The sequence below is a fragment of the Nomascus leucogenys genome, chromosome 14 (genome assembly GCF_006542625.1).
Source record: "Nomascus leucogenys isolate Asia chromosome 14, Asia_NLE_v1, whole genome shotgun sequence".
NCBI classification, from domain to species: Eukaryota; Metazoa; Chordata; class Mammalia; order Primates; family Hylobatidae; genus Nomascus; species Nomascus leucogenys.
Genome location: NC_044394.1, coordinates 917,415 through 931,861, shown reverse-complemented (window position 1 = coordinate 931,861; position 14,447 = coordinate 917,415). Strand labels below are relative to the sequence as shown.

Genomic DNA, 14,447 nt, shown 5'->3' with positions numbered 1-14,447 from the left:
GATTCCTTTGTTTTTTGTGCCTTATTGCACTTGTTAGAACCTCTAGTACAGTGTTGAACAAAAGTGACCAAAGCAGACACACTCACCCTGTGTCCAGCCTTATGGGGGAACATAGGCAGCCTTTCACCATTAAGTATGATGCTAGCATTAGGATTTTCCTAAATGCTCTTTATCAGGTGAGGAAATTTATTCCTAGTTTGCTAAGAATATTTTTCAGTAATCAATGTTAGATTTTTGTCAAGTGCATTTTCTGCATATTTCAAGGTGATTATATGGCTCCTCTTTGGTCTGTTAATGCGGTAAATTTATTGATTTTCAAATGTTGAATTAGTTTTACATTCCTGGAAGGAACATACTTGGTCATGCTATGTTCTTTTTATATATTGTTAGGTTCAATTTGCTAAAATTTTGTTAACAATATTTTCATCTAGCTGGGCATGATGGGTCACACCTGTAATTCCAGCACTTTGGGAGGCCGAGGTGGGCAGATCACCTGAGGTCGGGAGTTCGAGACCAACCTAACCAACGTGGAGAAACCCCATCTCTACTGAAAATACAAAAAAAATTAGCCACGTGTTGGTGATGTATGCCTCTAATCCCAGCTACTCGGGAGGCTGAGGCAGGAGAATTCCTTGAACCTGGGAGGCGGAGGTTGTGGTGAGCCAAGATTGCACCATTGCACTCCAGCCTGGGCGACAAGAGCGAAACTTCGTCTCAAAAAACAAAAAGAAAAGTTGGTATAAAGTCTATAGTATTTCCTAAGTAGAATTCACCAGTAAAGCCATTTGAGCCTAGAGTTTCATTTGTGGGAAGATCTTTAACAAATTTAGTTTTTTTTTTTTTTTTTTTTTTTTTTTTGGAGGGGGGACAAAGTCTCTCCTCTGTGGCCCAGGCTGGAGTGCAATGGTGCAATCTCAGCTCACTGCAACTTCTGTCTCCCGGGTTCAAGCGGTTTTCCTTTCTCAGCCTCCTGAGTCGCTGGGATTACAGGTGCACGCCACTACACCCAGCTAATATTTGTATTTTTAGTAGAGATGGGGTTTTGCCACATTGGCCAGGTTGATCTCGAACTCCTGACCTCAGGTGATCCACCCACCTCGGCCTCCCAGAGTGCTGGAATTACAGGCGTGAGCCACCACTCCTGGCCTTGTTACTTCTTTCGTTTATGATATTGGGATATTTGTGTCTTCTTTTTTTTTTTCTATCTCTTGATTTGAGGTTTATCAGTTTTATTGATCTCAAAAAACCAATTTTGTTTTCACTTTTTTTCCTTTTTTCTATTTTTAATTTCATTTATTTTCACTTGGAGCTTTGAGTATAGATTTTCTGTTAAGAATTTTTTTCTTTAGAAATCTGAAGGCAAGGCATTTATCAGTCTTGCTGTTGAGAAGTCCACTGATATTTTGATTCCCTTCTCTTTTTGTGTAGCATAGTGCCGAAGCTTTTAATACCAGTATTGGCAGAGTTCTGAATTGTTATAATGATGCATGTTGGTATAAATTTTTTTTTAAGTCGTTAAGCTGGGCTTATATGGTCTCTTTAAATGTGGATGCCCCGTTTTGGTCTTGAAAATCTGTTTTGTTTTGTTTATTTTCTTTCATGTAACTTTGTTCCCGTCTGTTTTCTCTTTCTTGAATATCTCTTAATTGGATTTTGGATCTTCTAGATTGAACTCATTTTTTTCTTTCTTGTTGCCTAGCTTTTTGTCTCATGTATACACACACACTTGCTTTTTGAAAGATTTCCTTGACTTTATCATCCATTTATTGAATTTGTTTTGCCATTTTTGTTTTTAAATTTCAAAGTCTATCTTGTTCTCTGATAGTATCCTATTCTTACATCTCTGAAGAATTCGTTATTTTTTTTGGAGTTTTCTTATGCTGTTTGCTTTTCTTCTGTTTCCTATAGATGCATCTTTCCTGGAGATTTGTTTTGTCCTTTCATATACTTAAAGGCCTTAATGGTTAGGTACTGAGCACCTGATTAGACTGTCTACCTGAGTAGAGCTTGTTGACTGCTGAGCTTCACTGTGGTGATTGGTTCCTTTTTAATATCTTTCTTTTGATGTGCTGCAGTTTTACGATGATCTGTTTAGATGTGGATACCTTTTTGTTGTGCTTAATTTACATTATAGTTTTATCTGTGAATTCAGGTTCTCTCTCTCTCTCTCCCTCACTCTTTTTTGGTGAGGGAAGGTCTCGCTCTGTCGCCTAGGCTGGAGTGCAGTGGCGCAATTGTGATTGCGCCTCACTGCAGACTGAATCTCCTGTGCTCAAGTGATCCTCTCTTCTCAGCCTCTTGAGTAGCTGGGACCACAAGCACATACCACCACAGCCGCCTAATTTTTTTTATTTTTATTTTTTTGTAGAGGCAGTGTCACGCTTTGTTGCTCAGGCTGGTCTCGAACTCCTGGCCTCAAGCAGTCCTCCTGCCTTGGTCTCCCACAGTTCCGGGATTATAGACATGAGCCACTGTGCCTGGCCTAATTCATGTTCTCATTTCTGCAGAATTCTTAGCCAGTATCTAATTCAACATTGCCTTTCTCCATTCTCCATATTCGCTCCTTTAAGAATTCTTATTAGACTTTTATTGGATCTTTACATTCCGTTCTCTTATTTTGACAGCTTGTTTTCCAGTTTTCTATTTTTCTTTGCTGCATTTTGAGTGTTTATCATGTATCTTCCATTTTTTAATTTTCTTTAGCCATGTCTAATAAGTTGGCGTTTGTTTTATGTTGCTTATTTTTCAATAATATGTTTCTTATTAAACAACGCATAATACTTATTTTATGTTCTGTCTCTGTCAATTCCAATGCCCAAAGTATTGGGGATTCTTAATCAGTTCTGCTGATGCTTGCTCATGGTGGATTACTTATTATGTGTTTGCTATTTGATCGTGCGCTCATACTTGATAAAATTGGTGGGAATGCTGAAAGGCCTGAATGGTAGGTGACTTATTTCCTGATCTAATTTAGGTTTGCTTCTGCTAGGTATCAGAGGGCACTGGTAGCTTGGAACCACTTTAATTTCTTGGCCTGGGAGTTCCCTGACCTTAGAGGGAAGAGAAAATTTCAACCTCAGACTTAACTCCTGAGGTCAGGCCTGTGATTACAAAATCCAGAGAAGCCTCTTCACCAAGAGCATGGACCTGAAATGCTCCCTTGCAGGTCTTTTGCGTATAATCAGCTTCTTTCTCACTCATGCTTTTAGTGAAGTTACAGGCCCTTTCAGGGGTTTTGGTCTAATGTAGGAGTTTCCAGTTAAGCGCCCTCATAGTAAATAAAAGGTAAGTTTTACATAGGGTAAATCAATTATAGTTTATATATTAATATTTAGTTCACTGGTATTCTATCCTAATGTATATAAAAAAAAAAAGATAAGTCACTGTAATGTTTGCAAGGGGGAAAAAGTACAAAAAAAAAAAAACCACTTTAGAAAACCACATTGCCTAAGTAGAATAAAGCTTACTAACCAGTGTTCCTTAGATTAGGAGTATGTCCAGGTATTCATTCCTGCAATACTTAGGACAGTCAGAGGCCTTAGGCTGGGTGCATCCAGGGGTTTATTCCCCTTGTGTTGTGCAGATGATCATTTTCTGTGTGTGCTAGGACCATGGAAAAGATCAGAGAACATTTCTCTAAAACAGTCCTAAAAGATGCTCTAGAAAAGACTGCATACTGTATATTCCTCTTTAATCACTATAATGTTCATAAGCATATTAAAGTCTCCAGAAGACCTTGGCGTGAGGAAAATTTCCCAAACATCTTTGACCATGGCACTTTTTAAAAAAATACTATATAGCCTGTAATTATAGAAAACAAAATATCTGTCATCATTGACCTCCTGAAATTTTAAGGCTATATTCCCTGAAAATAGAGTCAGAATAAGATATTCTGGGTTGACATTTAAGGGTCAATAATCTTACATTAGCTGCTAACCAAGTTGGCTATATATTAATAGTAGACAAGCCTATATGAAAACTACGGATATAAAAGGTCTGGCCAGGCCGGTGGCTCACACCTGTAATCTTAGCACTTTGGGAGGCCAAGGCGGGCGGATCACAAGGTCAGGAGTTTGAGACCAGCCTGACCAACTTGGCGAAACCCCATCTCTACTAAAAATACAAAAGTTAGCCTGGCGTGGTGGCAGGCGCCTGTAGTCCCAGCTACTTGAGAGGCTGAGGCAAAAGAATCGCTTGAACTCAGGAGGCGGAGGTTGCAGTGAGCTGAGATCGTGCCACTGCACTCCAACCTGGGCAACAGAGCAAGACTGTCTCAAAAAACAAGAAAACTATGAGTATAAAAGGTCGCCTCCAAATGGAGGTGAGCTGTGTGACTCTATTAGAACGTAGAATCTAGCCAGTGTTTATTAAATGTGTAGAGCGGGCACTGTGATAAATAGTTCATAATGTCTTCCCATTGCCTTCAGGAAAAAAATCAATTCCTTATCCTGGCCGACAAGGGCCCTCATAATCTGCTCCCTACATCCTCTGACCTCATCTCCCATACCTTTCACACTGGGTGCCAGCCACACTGGCCTCCAAGTGTGTGCTAAGTTTATTCTAGCCCGAAAGCCCTTGTCTTGCACTTTCCTTTGCCTAGAATATGCTAGCATCAGATGTTTAAGTGGCTGCCTTTTTGTCCTCATGGTCTTACCTCACTGAGATTGTTCCTCACTGCTGAATCTCAGCTAATTGCTCCTGCTTGAGTGACTGTACCCTCACACAGCCTTGCTTGGTTTCTTCCTACCAGTAGCTTACAGTCTTCCTGAAAACCATGGATCTTGTCTGCTTTGTATGCTCTTCTGTCTTTAGCCTTGGTTACTATGAGACTCACAAATACTTGATAAATAGATGTCGAATGAGTAAGAGAAGAAACCCATAACTTGCGCAAGTTCACAGCTAACAAGTATCAAAGTTGAGTTTTAACCCATGTTTGTCAGAATTCTGTGTTCATAACACCACACTGTATCTAAATGTGGTTGTCCCATTCCCTTCCACATTGTCAGTTCAAAGTGCTGTTAGAACTTTTCTTTTGTATTGCCTTCAAGGTCTCACTTCATCTTTTAGATCTCCTGATTGTAGCAAATCTTGATTCTTTGAAGATACCTTTGATTTATGGAAATACCTAAAAGTTATTCAGAACCAAGTCTGCTGAATCAGGTAGATGACCAAGCTAGGGAAGACTGATGCAGGGAACAGGAGGAATAATTCTGAAGTGACCACAAATGATAGGTTTTTCTTTTTAAAATTGTATCTAAAAGGCAGTACTAAAAGAAGTATACTGGCTGGGCGTGGTGGCTCATGCCTGTAATCCCAGCATTTTGGGAGGCCGAGACAGGTGGATCATGAGGTCAGGAGATTGAGACCATCCTGGTTAACGCAGTAAAACCCCGTCTCTACTAAAAATACAAAAAATTAGCTGGGCACGGTGGTGGGCACCTGTAATCCCATCTGCTTGGGAGGCTGAGGCAGGAGAATGGCATGAACCCAGGAGGCGGAGCTTGCAGTGAGCCAAGATCGCGCCACTGCACTACAGCCTGGGTGACAGAGCAAGACTCCGTCTCAAAAAAAAAAACAGAAAAAGAAGTGTACTAAAAATGCCTGGGCTGTGGCAACATTATTAGAACATGTATATAACCTCCCAAGGGGACTTCTTTGGTAATGTAATATTTCCATTGTGTGGACTAAGAAATCAGTTTTTGTAGCTTTCATAGCTGCACCTGATACAACTGAAAATTAGTTTCCTGTCTCAGTGCAAATGTTTATTACCTGACAATGACATGTAGATGGTTTTATCTTGTCAAATTTTGGACAACAGATTTCAGCCTTGTTACTGGTCATGTAATACTAGCTTTGTTTTGTGGTCATTTAATACCAAAAAGAAGGTAGACTAGCCAGGAAAAAAAATCTCAGCTTAAAGTGTAGTGTGAGAGGATAAAAAAAAAAACTGTATCTATAGAGCAAAAGAAAAAGGATAGGTGCCAAATCTCAAAAGATTCTTGAGTTGATAGTTTTCATCTCTCTGGTGATAACTCACTTAATGTTTTATAATGGTTTTGTTTTGTTTTCGTGTTTGTTTGTTTAGTAGAGACAGGGTCTCCCTATGTTGTCCAGACTGGTCTTGAACTCCTGGGCTCAGGCAGTCCTCCAGCCTCGGCCTCCCAGAGTGCTGGGATTACAGGCGTGAGACACTGCACCTGGCCTGTTCCTGTTTGTTTTTTCTTTTTCTTGTTTTTTTTTTTTTTTCTGTTGTTGTTTGTTAGGTTTAGGGACATGAGCTGGGCCTCAGCCAGTGGCCCGTTGCCTGTTTTTATTTTGCATTTGAGATACCTTTCCCTTCCCCTTCCCCCCCCCACCCCCACCCCGCCCCGAAGGACTCTTCCTCTGTCACCCAGGCTGGAGTACAGTGGCGCCATCTCAGCTCACTGCAACCTCTGCCTCCCAGGTTCAAGCAATTCTCCCCGTCTCAGCCTCCCGAGTAGCTGGGATTATGGGCGCCTACCACTACTCCCGGCTAATTTTTTTTTGTATTTTTAGTAGAGGTGGGGTTTCGCCATATTGGCCAGGCTGGTCTCAAACTCCTGACCTCAGCCTCCCAAAGCACTGGGATTACAGGCGTGACTCACCGCGCCCAGCCTCCCATTTTTTTTTTGTCCTTTTTATTGTCTTCTATTTTCTTTTCACTTCTCACAAAGCCTGTAGTTTTGGAATTTATTTTGGAAATGGTTAGAGTAGCAATATTAGTTTTTTCTTGGTTTTGTTTTTTTTTTGTGGTTTGAATGAGGTGACATCTTGGAGGAGACATAAGACTAGCATTCACTAAAGATGATATAACTTCTTTGTATTTTTCTTTGTAAAGGAAATTTTTTTTAATACTTTTAAGTTCATGGGTACATGTGCAGGTTTGCTATGTGGGTAAATGTGTGTCATGGGGGTTTGTCGAACAGATTATTTCATCACCCAGATACTAAGCCTAGTAGCCTAGTACTCATTTGTTATTTTTCCTGGTCCTCTCCCTCCTCCCACCCTCCACCCTCCAATAGGCCCCAGTGTCTGCTGTTCCCTCTATGTGTCCATGTGTTCTCGTCATTTAGCTCCCACTTATAAGTGAGAACATGTGGTATTTGGTTTTCTGAGGAAATACTGTTTAGCTTGAGAAAATTGGGTTGGGTTTTAAACCATTGTTTGTTTTTTTAAAAACTGAATAAATATATATGTAGAAATATTATCTCCTACAATTTTTGAAATATTTGCCATCTTAAAATTGTAAAAGGTAAAAATTTTCTTTTTTTTTTTTTTTTTTTTTTTTTTTTTTTTTTTTTTTTTTTTTTGAGGTGGAATCTTGCTCTGTCGCCCAGGCTGGAGTGCAGTGGCACAATCTTGGCTGACTGCAACCTCTGCCTCCTGGGTTCAAGCGATTCTCGTGCCTCAGCCTCCCAAGTAGCTGGGACTACAGGCATGCACCACCACGCCCAGCTAATTTTTGTATATTTTTAGTAGAGACGGGATTTCCCCATGTGGACTAGGCTGATCTCAAACTCCTGACCTCAGGCGATCTCCCTGCCTCAGCCTCCCAAAGTACTGGGGTTACAGGCGTGAGCCACTGTGCCCAGCTGAAAGGCAAAATTTTCTGTTAGACCCTTCAGAGCTCTTAGCAGTGATTTTTTTCTTTTTCTTTTCCAACATGATAAAGTATCAAGCAAAGTGGTTCTTGGTTTTGGGTTTGAGACAGGGTCTCACTCAGTCACCCAGGCTGAAGTGCAGGGGCACGATCATGGCTCACTGCAGCCTCGACCTCCTGAGGTCAAGCTGTCCTCCTACTTCAGCCTCCCAAGTAGCTGGGACCACAGGCGCAAGCCACCATACTTGGCTAATTTTTGTATTTTTTGTAGAGATGGAGTTTTGCCATATTGCCCAGGCTAGTCTTGAACTCCTGGGCTCAAGCAATACACCAGCCTTGACTTCTCAAAGTATTAGGATTACAGATGTGAGCCATCATGCCCAGCCAGCAAAGCAATTTTTTTTTTTTTTTTTTTTTTTTTTTTTGAGACAGAGTCTCACTCTGTCACCTAGGCTGGAATGCAGTGGCTCAATCTCGGCTCACTGCAAGCTCCGCCTCCCAGGTTCATGCCATTCTCGTGCCTCAGCCTCCCCAGTAGCTGGGGCTACAGGCACCTGCCACCAAACCCAACTAATTTTTTATATTTTTAGTAGAGACGGGGTTTCACCATGTTAGCCAGGGGATGGTCTCGATCTCCTGACCTCATAATCCGCCTACCTCGGCCTCCCGAAGTACTGGGATTACAGGCGTGAGTCACTGCGCCCAGCCCAAAGCAATTTTTAAAAACGTCTGTATGTTGGCTGGGTGCAGTGCCTCATGCCTGTAATCCCAGCACTTTGGGAAGCCGAGACAGGCGATCACTTGAGGCCAGGAGTTCAAGACCATCCTCGTCAACATAGCAAAACCCCATCTCTACTAAAAGTACAAAAATTAGCTGGGCATGTTGGCACGCACCTGTAGTCCCAGCTACTCGGGTGGCTGAGGCACAAGAATCACATGAGCCTGGGAGATGGAGATTGCAGTAAGCTGAGATCATACCACTGCACTCCAGCCTGGGTGACAGAGCGAGACTCTGTCATCAAAAAAAGAAAGAAGAAAAGCATCCATATTTTCTGGATACTCCAAATTGGTCTAGAAGTTTAGTTTTAGAGATGAAAGGCAAATTTAAAAATCGTGTTTGTTATGTATGTTTCACCACAATTTTTATTTTATTTTATTTTTGAGATATGGTCTCTGTCTGTCATGCAGACTGGAGTGCAGTGGCATGATCTCAACTCACTGCAGCCTCCACCTCTCAGGCTCTAGTGATCCTCCCACATAGCTGGGACTACAGATGCGTGCCACCACACCCAGCTAATTTTTGTATTTTTTATAGAGTCAGGGTTTTGTCATGTTGCCCAGGCTGGTCTCAAACTCTTCAAGTCCTCAAACTCCTCTCATCACTTCGGCCCCTCAAAGTGCTGGGATTATAGGAGTGAGCCACCATGCCTGGCCCACAATTATTTTTATATGGTTTTTTTTGTTTTGTTTTTTTTGGTAGAGAGGGAGTCTCACCATGTTGCCCAGGCTGGTCTCAAATTCCTGGGCTCAAGCTATCCTCCCATCTCGGCCTCCCAAAGTGCTAGGATTAGGCTGGGTGCGGTGGCTCACGCCTGTAATCCCAGCACTTTGGGAGGCTGAGGTGGGCGGATCACCTGAGTTCAGGAGTTTGAGAACAGCCTGGCCAACATGGCAAAACCCTGTCTCTACTAAAAATACAAAAATTAGCTGGGTGTGGTGGCATGCGCCTGTAATCACAGCTACTCGGGAGGCTGAGGCAGGAGAATCACTTGAACCCAGGAGGCAGAGGTTGCAGTGAGCCGAAATTGTGCCACTGCACTCCAGCCTGGGCAACAGAGTGAGACCCAGTCTCAAAAAAAAAAAAAAAGTCTTAGGATTATAGGCATGAGCCACCATGCCCATCCCATAATTAAAAAGAAAAAAGAAATCTGGGCGAGGCACACTGGCTCACACCTGTCATCCCAGTGCTTTGGGATGCAGAGGCAGGACATCCCTTGAGGTGGGGAGGTGGCTCACATCTGTAATCCGAGCACTCTGGGAGGCTTGGGTGGGCAGATTGCTTGAGACGAGGAATTAAAGACCAGCCTGGGCAACCTTGCAAAACCCCATCTCTACAAAAAAACACAAAATCGTTTATGGGATGGTGGCACTTGCCTGTAGTCCCAGCTACTCAGGAGGCCAAGGTGGGAGGATCATCTGAGTGTGGGAGGTGGAGGTTGCAGTGACCCAAGATTGTGCCACTGCACTCCAGCCAGGGTGACAGAGCAAGACTCTGTCTCAAAGCATTTAAAAAAAAAAGAAAATGGTTATTTCTCAGGGCTGTGTTTTCATTTATCAAATCTCATTTACCAGAATTTGTGCTTGGGTCTTTTAGGGGGTGTGTATGAGTGTTGTGTCATGTGTCACTGGTTTCTCTACTTCAAAGACTGAACATTCTTCACGATCTGAAAGGAAAAGAAGAGATTCTTTCGGGATGTTTGACGGTTATGATAGCTGCAGTGAGGACACAAGCAGCAGCTCCAGCTCCGAAGAGAGTGAGGAAGAAGTCGCTCCTTTACCTTCTAATCTCCCGATTATCAAAAACAATGGGCAAGTCTACACATACCCAGATGGTAAATCTGGCATGGGTGAGTATTTATAACCTTCACCTGTTCTACAGCTCTATGTTTAAGGGTGTGTTTTCATTTGGTTTCTTCCGTCATTCCCCCTTCCTTAGAATTATTAAGGGGCAGTTTGAAGAGCTGACGTTTATAATTCAAGATAAGATCGCTGAGTTGGTGTTTAACTCTTTATTTTGCCTACCTCCTGGTGGAAAGCAAATACAACAAAATAAAAAACAAAAGTCCAGTGAGAAACTTCATGTGGATATAAATTTAGTAATTAGATAAGAAATGCCTCTGTAACTGAAAGTAGAAGTGCATAGGATCATGGGCTTATAAAGTTGAAAGAGACATTAAAGGTTGGGCTCCCTCCTCTATATTAATTTCTTGTGATTTCTGTTTTAACATAACTGGTGCTTGGGTATTCTCTGACTCAGTAAGGAATTTCTTTCTTCCTAAAATCTGGCTTGAAAAAGAAAAAGGAAATGAAAAAGGAAGAAGTTTTATTTCTTAGTATCTCAAATTACTAGAATAGTCTCTTTATTGAACCAAAATTTCCTTCCTCCAACTTTTATATTTTGGTCTTAGTTTTGCCCTTTTAACTTTGCTTCTGGGAGTCTGGAAAGTTTTGCTTTTTAAAGCTACACAGAATAATTCTAATCCTTGTTCTAACGACATCTTTTTTCTCCACAATAGAATCCTTTGTTCTGCTTTATCTCTAAGACATACCAAGGAGCCATAGTTGCTTCAACCATTTCTCTCATGGTGTATCCCAGTGATTTAATTCTTTGATATCCTGGTCACTGTATTCTGGGGATACTTCAGATTATGTGGTAGTGGGGTGACAGGTCATCCTGATTTGCCTGGAACTGTCCTGGTTTTACCATTGAAAGTCCCACATCCTGGAAATGTGGGAACCAAACAAATGGCCATCCTGTGTGAGGCCAGAAGATAGTTCAACCTTTGTCTCCCCTTTTCAAGGCACTGTTTCCATGCATGCCACCAAAATTGCTTTAGCTTTCTTGAAAATGATAATGAACTTGTAAATAACTGATGTCCTTTGACCTTTACCACATGAACTAACCCAGTTTAAACCAGTCTTAGTGCGGTTAACTTTTTAAACCCAAGATGTAGGACTTTGGATCTCTCTATATAACCTTTTTCTTACCATCAGTCTTAGAAATTGTTTTTGTTGTTGTTGTTGTTGAGACAGTCTCACTCTGTTGCCCAAGCTGGAGTGCAGTGGTGCAATCTCGGCTCACTGTAGCCTCCGCCTCCCGGGTTCAACCGATTCTCCTGCCTCAGCCTCCCAAGTAGCTGGGACTACAGGCCTGCACCACCATGCCTGGCGTATTTTCGTATTTTTAGTAAAGATAGGGTTTCACCATATTGGCCAGGCTGGTCTCAAACTCCTGACCTTAAGCGATCTGCCTGCCTTGGCCTCTCAAAGTGCTGGGATTACTGGGGTGAGCCACCACACCCAGGCTTTTTTTTAATTTTTTTTTTTATTTTTTATTTTTTTTTTTTTGAGACAGTCTTGCTCTATTACCCAGGCTGGAATGGCAGCAGCAAGGTCTCGACTTACGGCAATCTCTGCCTCCCGAGCTCAGGTGATCCTCTCACCTCACCCTCCCAAGTAGCTGGTACTGTAGGCACATGCTACCACACCTGGGTAATTTTTGTATTTTTTTCAGAGATGGGCAATTTTCACCATATTGCCCAGGCTGGTTTCAAACTCCTGAACTCAAGCGATCCACCTGCCTCAGCCTCCCAAAGTGCTGGGATTACAGGTGTGAGCCACTGCACCCTGCCCAGTCTTAGAAATTTTTGATTGCTAATTCTGTCATCTAATATTGAATGCTGTGTCATCTAATCTTCCAGTTTTATATCATTTACAGTTTTGATAATTCTGCCCTGTAGATCCTATTCTAGTCTTTTGGTTAAAAAGATGAATAGCATGGCCAGGTGTGGTGGCTCATGCCTGTAATCCCAGCAGTTTGGGAGGCCGAGGCAGGCAGATCATGAGGTCAAGAGATCGAGACCATCCTGGCCAACATGGTGAAACCCCGTCTCTATGAAAAAAAATTGAAAAAAATTAGCTGGGCATGGTGGCATGTGCCTGTAGTCCCAGCTATTCAGGAAGCTGAGGCAGGAGAATTGCTTGTACCCGGGGGGCGGAGGTTGCAGTGAGCTGAGATCGTGCCACTGCACTCCAGCCTGGCTACAGAGCAAAAAATAAAAAAATAAAATAAAATAAATTATGAACAGCACAGGGGCTGATAGAGAGTCGTGCAGACCATGTCAAAAAACTTCATTTATCAGGATTCACTGGGTGTGGTCATCCTCCAGTTAAAACCTATCTGGGTGTCACTGGGTGTGGTGGCTCACGCCTGTAATCCTAGTACTTTGGGAGGCTGAGGCGGGCAGATTGCCTGAGCTCAGGAGTTCGAGACCAGCCTGGGCAACATGGTGAAACCCCATCTCTAACAAAAAATTAGCCAGGCATGGTGGTGTGTGCCTGTAGTCCCAGCTACTCAGGAGGCTGAGGCAGGAGAATGGCTTGAACCCGGGAGGCAGAGGTTGCAGTGAGCCGAGATAGTGCCACTGCACTCCAGCCTGGGTGACAGATCGAGACTCTGTCTCAAAAAAAAAAAAAAAACAAAAAACTACCTGTGTGTCTTCCGCTCCAGCTGAAATTTCTCAGTCCTGTTATCAAAGCTACATGAGATTTTATCAAATGTGTTAGCTCCTGTTAGTGTGTATTCTTGCCATGGTTTGATTATAACATACCAGCCTAGTAATCCTATCATAAAAGGAAATAACGTTTATTGAAGCTTTGTGTGTGCTAGCATCTGTTTTAAATACTGGAGATATGCAGATGAACAACACAGAGTAAGTTTCCTGTCCTGATGGAACTTGCATCCTACTTGTGGGAATTCTAGTTTGACATTGTATAATTTCTGGCAAAGATTCGCTGTTTCCTTGGGATCACAACTTTTCTGTCTAGGTGTTCAGAACGTTCTTTAACAATCTGTTCTAGAATTTTTGCAACAGAAAACCATTTAGTTTTTTCTCCCAGTAGATACCCTTTGTTCACCTGCAATCTTTGGCACTTTTATCTTTTTTCCATGATTTCTCATAGATTTGTAAGTAAGTACAGTTGTCTCCTGGTATCCATGGGGGATTGGTTCCAAGACTTCCCTCAGATACCAAAATTCACAAATGCTCAAGTTCCTTATATAAAATGGTGTGGTATTTACATATAACTTACGCACATCCTTCCATATACTTTAAATCATGTCTAGATTACTTATAGCTAATACAGTGTAAATGCCATGCAAATAATTATTAATACTGTACTGTTTAGAGAATAATAAGAAAAAAATGGTCTGTATATGTTCAGTACAGACACAATTTTATTTTCCCAAAATATTTTCAGTCCGCTTTTGGTTGAATCCACAGATACAGAACCCGTGGAAGCACGGAGCAAACTGTACCGGTTACACGACAGGCCTCTCTAGTTTACCTGTTTGGGTGGAGGCTTTAACTCACTGAGGCAGTGATTTGCTATGTTACTTTCTATCTTTTTTAAACTTCAATTCTTGTGAACCTTGTTCTAATTTTACCTTTCAAATTATTGTCTATTATGCAATAGTAGCCAAGAGTTCTCCTGTTTCCCACTGTCACTGATTAATAATAGAGCACCTACGTCAAACTTGTTTTGTTTTTTTTTGTTTGTTTGTTTTGTTTTGTTTTGTTTTGATTCAGGATCTCCTTCTGTTGTCCAGGTGAGAGTGCAGTGGTGCGATCATAGCTCACTGTAACCCTGAACTCCTGGACTTAAGCAATCCTCCCGCCTCAGCTTCCTGAATAGCTGAGACTACAGGTGTGTGCTGCCATGCCTGGCTCTTTTTTATTTTTATTTTTTGAAGAGACTGGATCTTGCTATCTTACCCAGGCTGGTCCCATACTGCTGGCCTTGAGCCAGTTCTCCTGCCTCTGCCTCCCAAAGTTCTGGGATTACCGGCATGAGTCACTGCACCTGGCCTCTACCTCAGACTTTGAACCCATTCCTTTTTTTTGTACCCTAAACATAACTTGAAGGAATCCTCGTACAGCTCTTAGGATTTTTCCAAGTATTACCTCTTTTTAAGTTTCAACCTTTGCAGTATTTTCAAGGCCTGTGTTATACTTTGTTATTAATCCTCAGTTGTGTGGCACGTTTC

General features: G+C 42.0%; 1 protein-coding gene across 1 annotated transcript in view; it reads left to right on the top strand.

The window, feature by feature from the left end:
• The window catches only part of LOC100591792 (MBT domain-containing protein 1), a 68,157-nt gene that overhangs the window by 25,695 nt on the left and 28,015 nt on the right, over nucleotides 1–14,447 (top strand). The window contains exon 3 of the mRNA XM_030827439.1: nucleotides 10,073–10,248. Coding sequence (XP_030683299.1) covers nucleotides 10,073–10,248 — 176 coding nt within the window. The remainder of the gene's footprint in view (nucleotides 1–10,072; nucleotides 10,249–14,447) is intronic.